This window comes from Natrix helvetica (assembly GCF_964273705.1).
Source record: "Natrix helvetica genome assembly, chromosome: 4".
Taxonomy (NCBI): domain Eukaryota; kingdom Metazoa; phylum Chordata; class Lepidosauria; order Squamata; family Natricidae; genus Natrix; species Natrix helvetica.
The window spans coordinates 139,741,819-139,756,600 of record NC_138550.1 but is presented as its reverse complement, the minus strand read 5'-3'; the positions used below and the strand labels follow the sequence as shown (position 1 = coordinate 139,756,600).

Genomic DNA, 14,782 nt, shown 5'->3' with positions numbered 1-14,782 from the left:
GAGAATTCATGGAGAGCTCACCCTAACCTTAAGTGGAATTTTCCCGAATGGGATTTTCCCATATATTTTGCCAGGAAATGTACATAAGGTGGGCCCAAAAGGCGTGCCCCCTCCTAACAATACCGAGGGGCTCTGAATCCAATCGCAATGTCCGTTTTGCTCTTAGAATCCATGGACAGCTAACCCTAACCCTAAGTAGAATTTTCCTAAATGAGATTTTCCCATGTATTTTGTCAGCAAATGTACATAAGGCTGGCTCAAAAGGCGTGCCCCCTCCTAACCATTCCGAGGGGCTATGAATTCCTTTTCTGCCCATCTTAGGTACATTTCGTGGCAAAATACATGGAAAAATCCCATTCGGGAAAATTCCACTTAGGGTTAGGGTTAGCTCTCCATGAATTCTCAGAGCAAAATGCACATTGCCATTGGATTCAGAGCCCCTCGGAATGGTTAGGAGGGGGCACACCTTTTGAGCCCACCTTATATACATTTCCTGACAAAATACATGGGAAAATCCCATTTGGGAAAATTCCACTTAAGGTGATGGTTAGCTGTCCATGAATTTTCAGAGCAAAACGGACATCACCATTGGATTCATAGCCCCTCGGAATGGTTAGGAGGGGGCACACCTTTTGACCCAGCCTTATGTACATTTGCTGACAAAATACATGGGAAAATCCCATTCGGGAAAATTCCACTTAGGGTTAGGGTTAGCTGTCCATGAATTCTCAGAGGAAAACTGACATCGCCATTGGATTCACAGCCCCTCGGAATGGTTAGGAGGAGGCACGCCTTTTGAGCCCACCTTATGTACATTTCCTGGCAAAATACATGGGAAAATCCCATTCGGGAAAATTCCACTTAGGGTTAGGGTTAGCTCTCCATGAATTATCAGAGGAAAACGGACATTGCCATTGGATTCAGAGCCCCTAGGTATTGTTAGGAGGAAGCCCGCCTTTTGAGCCCACCTTATGTACATTTCCTGGCAAAATACATGGGAAAATCCCATTCTGGAAAATTCCACTTAGGGTTAGGGTTAGCTCTCCATGAATTCGCATAGCAAAACGGACATCGCCATTGGATTCAGAGCCCCTCGGAATGATTAGGAGGGGGCACGGCTTTTGAGCCCACCTTATGTACATTTCCTGGCAAAATACATGGGAAAATCCCATTCGGGAAAATTCCACTTAGGGTTAGGGTTAGCTCTCCATGAATTATCAAAGCAAAACGGACATCGCCATTTGATTTTGATCCCCTGGGAATGGTTAGTAGGGGGCACGCCTTTTGAGCCCACCTTATGTACATTTCCTTACAAAATACATGGGAAAATCCAATTCGAGAAAATTCTACTTAGGTATATGGTTAGCTGTCCATGAATTCTCAGAGCAAAACGGACATCGCCATTGGATTCACAGCCCCTAGGTATTGTTAGGAGGAAGCACGCCTTTTGAGCCCACCTTATGTACATTTCCTGGCAAAATACATGGGAAGATCCCATTCGGGAAAATTCCACTTAGGGTTATGGTTAGCTGTCCATGAATTGTCAGAGGAAAACGGACATCGCCATTGGATTCATAGCCCCTCAGAATGGTTAGGAGGGGGCATGCCTTTTGAGCCCACCTTATGTACATTTCCTGGCAAAATATATGGGAAAATCCCATTCGGAAAAATCCTACTTACGGTTAGGGTTAGCTCTCCATGAATTCTCAGAGCAAAACGGACATCGCCATTGGATTCAGTGCCCGTCGGAATGGTTAGGAGGGGGCACGCCTTTTGAGCCAGCCTTACGTACATTTCCTAACAAAATACATGGGAAAATCTCATTTGGGAAAATTCCACTTAGGGTTAGGGTTAGCTGTCCATGAATTCTAAGAGCAAAACCGACATCGCCAATGGATTCACAGCCCCTCGGAATGGTAAGGAGGGGGCACGCCTTTTGAGACCACCTTATGTACATTTCCTGGCAAAATACATGGGAAAATCCCATTTGGGAAAATTCCACTTAGGGTTAGGGTTAGCTCTCCATGAATTCTCAGAGCAAAACGGACATCGCCATTGGATTCACAGCCCCTCGGAATGGTTAGGAGGGAGCACACCTTTTGAGCCCACCTTATGTACATTTCCTGGTAAAATATATGGGAAAATCCCATTCGGGAAAATCCCACTTCGGGTTAGTGTTAGCTCTCCATGAATTCTCAGAGCAAAAAGGACATGGCCATTGGATTCACAGCCCCTCGGAATTGTTAGGAGGGGGCACGCCTTTTGAGCCCACCTTATGTACATTTCCTGACAGAATACATGGGAAAATCCCATTCGGGAAAATTCAACTTAGGGTTAGGGTTAGCTCTCCATGAATTCTCAAAGTAAAACGGACATCGCCATTGGATTCACAGCCCCTCGGAATGGTTAGGAGGGGGCACGCCTTTTGAGCCTACCTTATTTACATTTCCTGACAAAATACATGGGAAAATCCCATTCGGGAAAATTCTACTTAGGGTTAGGGTTAGCTTTCCATGAATTCTCAGAGCAAAACTGACATCGTCATTGGATTCACAGCCCCTCAGAATGGTTAGGAGGGGGCACGCCTTTTGAGCCCACCTTATGTACATTTCCTGACAGAATACATGGAAAAATCCCATTCTGGAAAATTCCACTTAGGGTTAGCTGTCCATGAATTCTCAAAGTAAAATGGACATCGCCATTGGATTCACAGCCCCTCGGAATGGTTAGGAGGGGGCACGCCTTTTGAGCCCACCTCATGTACATTTCCTGGTAAAATATATGGGAAAATCCCATTCGGGAAAATTCCACTTCGGGTTAGGGTTAGCACTCCATGAATTCTCAGAGAAAAACGGATATCCCCATTGGATTCACAGCCCCTCGGAATGGTAAGGAGGGGGCAGGCCTTTTGAGCCCACCTTAAGTACATTTCCTGACAAAATACCTGGGAAAATCCCATTCGGGAAAATTCTACTTAGGGTTAGGGTTAGCTCTCCATGAATTCTCAGAGCAAAACGGACATCGTCATTGGATTCACAGCCCCTCAGAATGGTTAGGAGGGGGCACGCCTTTTGAGCCCACCTTAAGTACATTTCCTGACAAAATATATGGGAAAATGCCATTTAGGAAAATTCCACTTAGGGTTATGGTTAGCTGTCCATGAATTCTCAGAGCAAAACGGACATCGCCATTGGATTCCCAGCCCCTTGGAATGGTTAGGAGGGGGCACGGCTTTTGAGCCCACCTTATGTACATTTCCTGACAAAATACATGGGAAAATCCCATTCGGGAAAATTCTACTTAGGGTTAGGGTTAGCTTTCCATGAATTCTCAGAGCAAAACTGACATCGTCATTGGATTCACAGCCCCTCAGAATGGTTAGGAGGGGGCACGCCTTTTGAGCCCACCTTATGTACATTTCCTGACAGAATACATGGAAAAATCCCATTCTGGAAAATTCCACTTAGGGTTAGCTGTCCATGAATTCTCAAAGTAAAACGGACATCGCCATTGGATTCACAGCCCCTCGGAATGGTTAGGAGGGGGCACGCCTTTTGAGCCCACCTCATGTACATTTCCTGGTAAAATATATGGGAAAATCCCATTCGGGAAAATTCCACTTCGGGTTAGGGTTAGCACTCCATGAATTCTCAGAGAAAAACAGATATCCCCATTGGATTCACAGCCCCTCGGAATGGTTAGGAGGGGGCAGGCCTTTTGAGCCCACCTTAAGTACATTTCCTGACAAAATACATGGGAAAATCCCATTCGGGAAAATTCCACTTAGGGTTACGGTTAGCTCACCATGAATTCTCAGAGCAAAAAAGACATCGCCATTGGATTCAGAGCCCCTCGGAATGGTTAGGAGGGGGCACGGATTTTGAGCCCACCTCATGTACATTTCCTGGTAAAATATATGGGAAAATCCCATTTAGGAAAATTCCACTTAGGGTTATGGTTAGCTGTCCATGAATTCTCAGAGCAAAACGGACATCACCATTGGATTCACAGCCCCTCGGAATGGTTAGGAGGGGGCACGCCTTTTGAGCCCACCTTAAGTACATTTCCTGACAAAATACATGGGAAAATCCCATTTAGGAAAATTCCACTTAGGGTTAGGGTTAGCTGTCCATGAATTCTCAAAGTAAAACGGACATCGCCATTGGATTCACAGCCCCTTGGAATGGTTAGGAGGGGGCACGGCTTTTGAGCCCACCTTATGTACATTTCCTGACAAAAAAATCATGGGAAAATCCCATTGGGAAAATTCCACTTAGGGTTAGGGTTAGCTCACCATGAATTCTCAGAGCAAAACAGACATCGCCATTGGATTCAGAGCCCCTCGGAATGGTTAGGAGGGGGCACGGCTTTTGAGCCCACCTTATGTACATTTCCTGGCCAAATACATGGGAAAATCCCATTCGGGAAATTCCACTTAGGGTTAGGGTTAGCTCTCCATGAATTCTTAGAGCAAAACGGACATCACCCTTGGATTCACAGCCCCTCAGAATGGTTAGGAGGGGGCACGCCTTTTGAGCCCACCTTATGTACATTTCCTGACAGAATACATGGGAAAATTCCATTCGGGAAAATTCCACTTAGGGTTAGGGTTAGCTCTCCATGAATTCTCAAAGTAAAACGGACATCGCCATTGGATTCAGAGCCCCTCAGAATGGTTAGGAGGGGGCACGGATTTTGAGCCCACCTCATGTACATTTCCTGGTAAAATATATGGGAAAATCCCATTCGGGAAAATTCCACTTCGGGTTAGGGTTAGCACTCCATGAATTCTCAGAGCAAAACGGACATCGCCATTGGATTCACAGCCCCTTGGAATGGTTAGGAGGGGGCACGGATTTTGAGCCCACGTTATGTACATTTCCTGACAAAATACATGGGAAAATCCCATTACGGAAAAATTTCACTTAGGGTTAGGGTTAGCTCACCATGAATTCTCAGAGCAAAACGGACATCGCCATTGGATTCAGAGCCCCTCGGAATGGTTAGGAGGGGGCACGGCTTTTGAGCCCACCTTATGTACATTTCCTGGCAAAATACATAGGAAAATCCCATTCGGGGTAAAACGGACATTGCCATTGGATTCAGAGCGTTTTGCTCTGAGAATTCATGGACAGCTAACCCTAACCCTAAGTAGAATTTTCCTTAATGGGATTTTCCCATGTATTTTGTCAGGAAATGTACATAAGATGGGCTGAAAAGGCATGCCTCCTCCTTACCATACCGAGGGGCACTGAATCCAATGGCGATGTCCATTTTGCTCTGAGAATTAATGGAGAGCTGTTCTGACCCCCCTTCCTCCATTGCCCAGAAAGAACACACACTCCGGAACAGTACAAGGGAACAAGGTTTATTGCACAAACAGACAAGAGGTTCCGTGGCAGCAAGCCACCAAGACAAAACTCACAGGAACAGAACACAAAAGCAGCTATCCAGCTTGCCATGATCCCAGACTAGAGCTTCTGGCATAAGTCTTCTGTTGACTGCTGCGAAGGGCGTATGCAAAGTCAACCCTTTTATAACCTAAAAAGGGCGCCTCCCAACCAGCAACTGAGAGCTCTTTACCACCTGTAATTACGCACACGCTCCTTGCGTCTGTGGGCGTGCCGGTAACGGGCCTCCAGAAACGCCCTGCTGAATTCTGACTCACTGTCTCGTGAGTCTTCCCCGCTGCTCCAAGGCATTTTATCGGGAGCCCCCCTCCTCTGGCTCTCACCGCTGCTCCATGCCCTAGGCGCCTCCTGGGTGCCGACCAGACTCTCGGATCCGTGCTCACAGCATCCGAATCCTGTCCAGGGTCGCCCATCTCCTCTGGAGCTGACTCGTATGGACTCTCACTCTCGGAGTCTGGTGGCAGCGGCTGGGTCACAACAATTATGACATACATAATCACATTGAAAAAAACTTATTTTTTCTACACACAAAAAATGAGAGCCAAAGTTTTATAGGCCAAATATTTTGCATCTTTTTTCCCTTGATATTAGTCGCTTGTGAGAAAATTATCTTGTTTTAAGATTTTCAATTAGATTTCTCCTCTTTTGAAGAGCTTTTGTTCCATTTATATTCCATGTTAAACTTTTGTAATCCATAATTAGGCCAAAAATTTGAAAAGATCAATACTCATCTGATATCAATTTCATTATCATCTTTTTTCCAGTTCCTGTTGCATTTTTTGTAATTTTTTGTGTAGTTTCTTCTGAGCACTCCATTTCCATCTCCTTCAATTCTCCTTTAAATATTTTTTTAAACTGTGAGCATACAGTTAGATGGGATTCCAGTACTGCCAGCAGCTCAGCTCCCTATCTGACTGCAAAAACTTTCTGTTTCTGCCGTTTATCCATGAGGAACAGCTGTCCGGAATGCACATGGAGATCTCACAATTTCTGTTTGATCCAGGGAAATTATTCCAATCAGAATCCATCTTCCAACAGGTGTTCTCAGTTATGATGCCTCTCTGTTCCTTCAGAAACATTAGCTCACCAAAATTTCCCACCAGAAGCTTCCCGCTGTTTAGTATTGCTGATAAGATTTCACTTAAATATATTCCTGAAAGAGGTTTGTCTTTCCTTTTAAACAGGAATGTGAATCCCAAATGATATGCGACATGTTGCTGAGATTGAAATCCATTGTGTATTTACCTGGTGACTTTGTGTGCAAAAAGGTGATGCAACCTATTTGTTTTTAAAAAATAAAAACTAATAAGTTCTGCTGTAGATCAAAAATGAGTGTTGAATAAAATTAATATTAAAATTACATACCATATATACTGTATATAATACAGAGCATGATCATCACATATGTTCTCAGATTTCTTACTTCGTCCAGAAAATATAGGATAATTTTAGAAAGAATATGAATGTATAGTATTTAAATATGAATTATATATTGGCACACGTCATTAGAAGTGAAATATTGAAGGCACAATTTGCACAAAAATACTCTATAATGCCCAGGAGAACATAGGAGGCTGAGTTATAAAACTTTGTCACTTGCCATCTGAAAAAAAATTGAGATACAGATATGCTGTGTTCTGCCAAGAATAATCAGTATTGATATTCATGCGTTAGTAGCTCAAAGTCAGTAGTTTCTTAACTCTGGCTCTGGTTCCATGAAAAATTACTGTTCACCTGCTTGGCACAGAGAAGAAGGTTCAATTGATGCCAATGGAAGCATATTTCCAAGAGCAAACAGCAACTTTGGGAAGATAATTTTTACTGGGATGCTAGCATATTAGAAAAAAAATATTATCATTTCTAAGCCAGCGTGGTAGAGTCCCAATTCACAGGTATTCCATAGCTGCTATTTACAGAGCATAATACATATGTTAAACATATAAATCCATTGGGCACTAAAGGAATGTTCAAGTCACTGGACCATCCTAACTATATATATGATAGATATATCCCAGTTGTATGCTCTTTTTCTTTTATAGCGCACTCAATTACTTTGATTGGAATATATATATATATATCACAAGCTTAGAATTTTCAGATCTATTTGTCCAGGTATAATTGGCTTCATTTGAATGCTAATCAGCTCACAAATGAGCTGGTAAATATGCAAGAAACAGCAGATGCTTTGGTTGGTTGATTATTCTTGATTTCCCCTTTGAAATTATGCAAATGATCATTAGGAAAATACTTAAAATGCTGATTTACTTTTGAGTGTGCATTGTTTCATTTGTCTGCTTTGTTATTCCTGTTCTTGCTTTGAAGACTGAAAGAAGGTGAATTTAAATAGATATTTATTGCAGACTTCCATCTATTAGGAAAAAGTTGATTCTCTCTATTAGAATAAACTCCATGAAGGTTAATCTTTCTAGTTAACAAGAAATTGCAAAAAAGGGGCTATCAAATTAATTCATATTTCTTAAGACAGAGAATTTTTTTAGACAATGCATGTTTAGACTTGAAGCCAAGGTACAAATCTTAAGCTTCAGAGCCATCAATTTTTCCATATGGCATAAAAAGCTGGTGCTGAAAAGAATGAAATGTACCTCCTACTCAGCTTCACATCACTTTCTACAGTGTAAGCATTAGCTTTGTTTTGAACTGATCTCCTAACTGATCTGCAAAAGTCCGTATTAGATACCAGTAAAGAGTGAGTTTTCCACATCTCTAACAGCTATCCTTGTTTTTGCAATCCAAACATAATAGCCCAAGTAATTACTGCATTTGTAAACAATTCTTCATTTCCCACTATAATTAAATTAACATTTAAAAAAAATCTCAGATACATGAGTCTTCAGGAAAGCAAGTTATAACATTAAATTTATAACACAGGCTAGCAGAAGAAGAAAAATAAAGACCAACTCACTAAAAACATGCTCAAAATTGATTACAAAGTAATACTAACTAAACCAGGTACCTATTACATAGAAGGATAAATCTATCTACTTCTTATAGAAAAAAGTTTAGGTCCATTACAGTACAATGTCTTCTAGGTTCAACAGTTCTAAATTGGTCAAAGATACTGAAAGCTGCTTAGCTGTCCAAGAAAATTAAGGTGGTATTGTACTCCTATAATTCACCATAGGTAATCCAATTTAGAAGTCCAGAACACTCTTCAGTCCTCACCTAAAATTATAATGAATAATAATACATCTTATATAAACTTTGGAAAAAGATGAATTGTCTTACCACATAGAAGAAAGTTGTTTCAGTAGCCAATTCTGTGGAACTCTATTTCTCAACCTTGGGAACTTTAGGACATGTGGACTTCAATTCCCAGAATTCCCCAGCCAGCATGATTCTAGAAGTGGAATCCCTCATATCTTAAAGTTCCCAAGTTTGAAAAACATTGCTATGGAGAGAAGGAATTCAATTTTTGGGAAGTTCACCCAGTTGAAAATGGGATTTTATGTTTAACTCTGATTCTTCTTCAGATAGCATCCAACATAATTGGACATGATTCCTGATATGTTTTTTTGCATTTAGGGAGAAATTGGTAGAGAAATGTATATCATTAAACATGGTGGAGTTCAAGTACTTGGAGGTCCTGATGGCACTAAAGTCCTAGTCACCTTGAAAGCAGGAGCCGTATTTGGAGAAATCAGGTATTCTTCTTTGTTCATCTTGTGATTTTTTTTCAGAGAGCTAAACAAATAGCTATTTTAACAAATTATTATATAAATATCATTTCCAGAGAGGAAATGTGTCATCCATCACAGATCAGTGCACACAAGAGTTTCTCCATATTGTCTGGCGGGAACCAAGATATAAAGTTCTTGACTGTATTCCTCCTGTCTTTAATCTGTAAGCAACATCTTCCAACATCTTTTTTCCATTTTGACCTGGCTAATTTGTTCTGTGTGTTCAATAGCATAAGGGGTGGAGTTATTGGAGAAACTAAAGGTCCTTGCCTCTGTCAAGCTAACCAGCCAAATATTACTCGGAACACTGCAGAAATGTTCTGAGAAGCAACTGATATGTTGAGAAGATGATGACATCTGAAAACCTATGCACTAATTCTGTGAAATACGGCACACTTCATTCCCTTGTAATCATCTCACTATCCTTATTAACCTCAAAAGTTATAACTTTAAGAACGAGAATTATAAAGGAATAGTATGCAAAATGTGAAAGGGAATTAACTTAATCCTTGCACATGTTTTTACTTCCCTGAACATTTCATCTCATTCTAATCAAATTATACACACACACACGCACACACACGCGCACACACACACCATTTGGCACTTAATGTTATGGTGAAGCTCTGGGGTTTTTTTTCTTTCTAATAACACTCAGCATTATGAATGAGTCAGAATAGGCTTTCTAATATTACTAGACCAATAGAAATCAGATCAGACTGTAAATTGTCCCTGTACAGTTATAGTATGTGTAAAAGACTATAAAAGAATGTCCCGAGTCTTATTTGAAGTAACATTTCATCAATATATAACTTCAGTAAACATAACCCTTTTTATTTTGTATACATTTGCATGGACTCTGACTTGTTTGCACTAGTTCTAGTGTTATACAAAACAGCTGGAATCTAATAGGATTTTTCTTCTCTATTTAGTTTTATTTATTTATTTTATTTATTGAAATTTAGCAGAGCTACCTAATCTCTGGGTGGCTTACAAAACCATAAAAACCCTTTTCAATGGCTATTGCAGCTGTCATAATAATAATAGCAAATCAGATTATGCATGTCTTTTGTTTGGTAGTAGCTCCCCAATTCTTGTGCAGAAATCTTTTTCTTCTTAAGAATTAGCACGCAGGTAACAAATTCCAAGCATGTATATATTTTTATATATTTTTAAACTACCCATCTCCCTCAGAGCATATTGTCTATCACTGGCTATGGCCCTTCCTCTAAATTTTAAGTTAAAGATGGTGCTTCCAATTATGTTGAAATAATTCCCAGCCAAAAATTCCCAGGCTATCTTATTGAGAATTCCAATGTATCTGACAGCATTAAGGTGGATAAAGCTAGTTTGGGCCTGTTTTGTTTTATTTTGCAATAAAATAAAAAACAAATGAAAGTGACATATAAATTAGAACAATATACCAAGAAGGTAATTAGAGACCAGTAATAGGTTCTTATTCACAATGATATACTTTAATTCCAATTATCTTATCCCTTTTACCTTCTTTCAAATGTCTTATCTTAATGAGACCAGATTGTGATGCCTTCCCAATAGGCTAAACATAAATTGCCTTTCATGTAAAGTGTTTTTACATGCAAGAATTAAAAAAAAAACTACCGGGATTAGTTTAGATTTATGATCACAAATAATTCAAGCTTGATCTAATACTTTCAAAAATGATTTTTTCCCACTCTAATATTCTAACAAAAGTGAACTTTGAATAGTCCTGATTTATATGAATAACTCACAGATTAAGGAAAGGGGACATTTGTAACTCTTGGCTTCTCTGAATGCAGTTACCTTTTCCCTCTTGCTATGCATGTCTCATAGGGTGCTTTGCTTGAAGGATGGATAATTTATAATGTATTAATTTCATTTCATTCAAGCAAAAGAGACCGAAAGTAGTTTCCTACCAACTACTGGTTTCTGCTGATAGTGGTAGCTCACCTCCCAAAAAGATTGTCTACTCCAAACAATGCTCGCCTCCTGCTTCCCGCCATTCAATGCTAAATTCAAAGCTAGAAATCGCTCAAGCTAAACCCTGATGAGTGGCTCATGTGAAGAATGTCAGAGAGAATCGGAACAGAGAAGATCCCATTGGAGGATATAGCATTTTTGTCACAATGTTTTATTTTTACTTTATTCAAAACAATGAACTGCAGACTCAAAAAATAAACAAATAAATAAGACTATAGAAAGAGTGCATATAATAATAAATAAATAAATAAAATAAATAAATAAATAAATTAAATCAAAACAGACATAAATTGTCCCCCTAGTCGAATACTGATAAAGATAAATATTCAAAGTGTAGGAGAAGTTGTTTATATGATGGCTAACTATAAACAGAGGTATGCCTGTTTCTTTTGTCCTTTCAGCCTATTAGCAGCCAGTGGAGGAAATCGGCGAACTGCAAACGTGATTGCTCATGGATTTGCCAATCTTTTTATTCTTGACAAAAAGACACTGAATGAAATCCTTGTGCACTATCCTGAATCTGAAAGGCACTTGAGAAAGAAGGGAAAGTATGTGTTTTTTATGTCTATGAATAGAAAAATTATTGCTGTGCTAAGTGCTATGATACATTACTGTTGTGACCCAGCAGGAGCTGTTGGAGCTGCAACCAGACTCCGACAGTGAGGGGCCTTATGACTCGGCTCTGGAAGATGTGGAGGACCCTGGACAGGGTTCCGACTCCGAGCAGGGATCAGAGAGGCTGGTTGGCCACCAGGAGGCGCCTGAGGCATGGAGCAGCGGTGAAAGCCAAAGGAGTGTGCTCCTGAAGTCATGCTTTGGAGCAGTGGGGAGGAGACAAAGGAGGTGGTTCTGGATGCCCGACAATGAAGGGCTAATAGATGTAAAGAACAGCTACGCAGTTACAGGAGATAATTGAACTCAGGTGGTTGTAATTAGGCTCCTCTCAAGACTGTATTTAAGGAGGGACTTTCCACAAGCTGTTTGTAGGAATCAACATATTTACTAGAGCTGGAGAAGCTACGGGGGGGGGGGGGGAATGTCTTGGCAGGCTGGATTGCTGCCAAGGTCTCGTCTGTGCTGGATTGCTGCCAAGGTCTAATCTGTGCTGGATTGCTGCCAAGGTTTAGTCTGCGTGTTAACAAAACATCGTGCAGTATCTTTGTCTCGGCGTGCTTTGGTGTATGAAGAGGGGGATCAGAACACAATACTATGGTATATCTTAGCCATAATGTTAGTATTATAGTTGCAGTATTTTAAAGGAGAAGCATGATTAGTGCTGGAAGAGAAACAATTCAAGATTAATATGCTAAAAACTATAGGTCTAAACCAAGTTCTTCAAAGTTGATAAAGATGTGTAGACTTCAACTCCCAAAATACCACAGCCAAAATGCTGACTGGGAAATTCCGAGAGTTGAAGTCTGTACATCTTAATGTTGCCAAGTTTAAAAAAAAACATCATTCTAAACAAAAGGTTTAAAAGTTACTGTTTTATGAGAACACTAAATGGGGCTACTTAGAGCTTCTTACTGCAAAGTAGCATTATATTCTGAGTAATATTACAATTGGGTACAGAATGTGTGGGGGTTTTTTTGTCAACTGAGATGGAAATTACCCATGCACAGGCAAAGCAGAATTGTTCATTTAAATAATAACAATAATAAAAACAATTGGGCATTGGAAGATCTACAAGAAATCCTGTTTGGCTATAAGCAAGAACTGGGTGGAACCACAAAGCAGAGGGGAAAAAATGAAGATGATAAAAAGCTCTGGGACTTTAGAATTCAAACAAAGAAGCACCTGCCACAAAACTTCCCACACTTAACAATTGTCAAAAATAAAGACAAAACAAAGTCTGGATAATGAATATACTAGTACTTGGCAACAGAAAAGTAGAAAAGAAAGAACTGGAAAAGATAACAAAATATAAAGGCCCACAAATAAAAATAGAAAGACTATGGGACAAGAAAGCAAAGATAATACCAATAGTAATAGGTACTCTTGGCTACAATTCCAAAATGTCTGGAACACCACTTGAATATGGTCAGCATTGACAAAACTCCATTGATCAATTGCAAAAGGCAGCTTAATCTGGAATAGCTTGATATCCTGTGATGATAACTTTGACACCATGAAAAAGAAATACCCCTGTATCCCTGGTCCTTAGGAAGGAGTTGATAAGTAGGCAAACATGCCCAATCCAGTCTAAACCATCCAGTTAACTGTGCAATGAACTGTCATGATAACAATTGACAATGGAAAAAGGAGAAGACAACCATATACGGTACTCTTGACTTGGAAACAAGGAAGAGATAAAATAAAAAAATTAATGTTAAAAATAATGGAAACAAAGATAGATGAGTCCCAAGTGTCCAGCAATACAATACAATACAATAGTAGAGTTAGAAGGGACCTTGGAGGTCTTCCAGTCCAACCCCCTGCCTAGGCAGGAAACCCTATACCGTTCCAGACAAATGGCTATCCAACATCTTCTTAAAGACTTCCAGTGTTGGGGCATTCACAACTTCTGGAGGCAAGCTGTTCCACTGATTAATTGTTCTAACTGTCAGGAAGTTTCTCCTCAGTTCTAAGTTGCTTCTCTCCTTGATTAGTTTCCACCCATTGCTTCTTGTTCTGTCCACAGGTGCCTTGGAGAATAGCTTGACTCCCTCTTCTTTGTGGCAACCCCTGAGATATTGGAACACTGCTATCATGTCTCCCCTAGTCCTTCTTTCTCTTAAGCTAGACATACCTAGTTCCTGCAACCGTTCTTCATATGTTTTAGTCTCCAGTCCCCTAATCATCAGCAGAAGTTGTTGTATTTCATTGACTAATTAGGAAAATAGGATTGGGAGACTTAACGGAGATTAGAATAATCATTAAGAAGCATTTTATGCTATATTTAATGGTTTTTCCCACCCTCTTATTTTTCTACAATTTAGAGCACTTATCAAGAAAGCAGGAAAACCTGCTGGACCACCACCGCCATCTGTAAAGGGTCTAGCTCTCCTTATGGCTAAAGCGGAAGCACCTATGATGCTCAAAGCGTTAACTGGTGGGAAAGGAGGTATTTTAGCCGCAATTAGCAGGGTGAAGAAAGAGAACGAGGCCCTGGTATGTATTTTTCGTAGTGCTAACCCAGTATAAAACAAGAAAGGCAGAAAATGGATCAAATTAAAGAAATACCTAAAATTTAGGACATTAGCAATTAGTAAAAAATGATTTCAGAAATTAATTTTGCAACTATCTTTATGGCAGGGGTGGCAAACATAAGGCCCGGGGACTGGTGGTTAGATCTGGCCCATGGGACCACCCTGGAAAAAGTGAAAGACCGACCCACAGTGCCTCTAACAGCAAAAACGGAGCTTGGGAGGGCTGCGTGTGGCTCTCCTGAGCTCCATTTTCACTGACAGAGGTTGTTGGAGGCCATTGCAACTGAAAATGGAGCTCATGAGAGCCATGGACAGTACTCTCCAGCTTCCTTTTTGCTGGCAAGAGGGTTGCAGGAGGTCATTGCAGTCAAAACAGAGCTTGGGTGCAAATTTTCACTAGCAAAGTGCTTGGGTCACCACAGGCGCCACTGACATGAGTGACGTCGAGCTGGCCATGCCCCCTCAGCCCCCTCCCCCCAAGCTTAAATGCAACCCTTATGTGGCCCTCAATGAAATCAAGTTTGATCCCTGCTTTGCGGGTTAA

The 14,782-nt window shown here is 40.6% G+C and overlaps 1 protein-coding gene across 1 annotated transcript in view; it reads left to right on the top strand.

The window, feature by feature from the left end:
- Window positions 1-14,782, top strand: part of CNGB3 (cyclic nucleotide gated channel subunit beta 3) — a gene marked incomplete at both ends in the record, with an annotated part of 294,107 nt that extends 279,325 nt beyond the window's left edge. Inside the window, 5 exons of the mRNA XM_081953223.1 lie at window positions 6,596-6,679; window positions 8,955-9,073; window positions 11,491-11,637; window positions 14,029-14,200; window positions 14,705-14,782. Coding sequence (XP_081809349.1) covers window positions 6,596-6,679; window positions 8,955-9,073; window positions 11,491-11,637; window positions 14,029-14,200; window positions 14,705-14,782 — 600 coding nt within the window. The remainder of the gene's footprint in view (window positions 1-6,595; window positions 6,680-8,954; window positions 9,074-11,490; window positions 11,638-14,028; window positions 14,201-14,704) is intronic.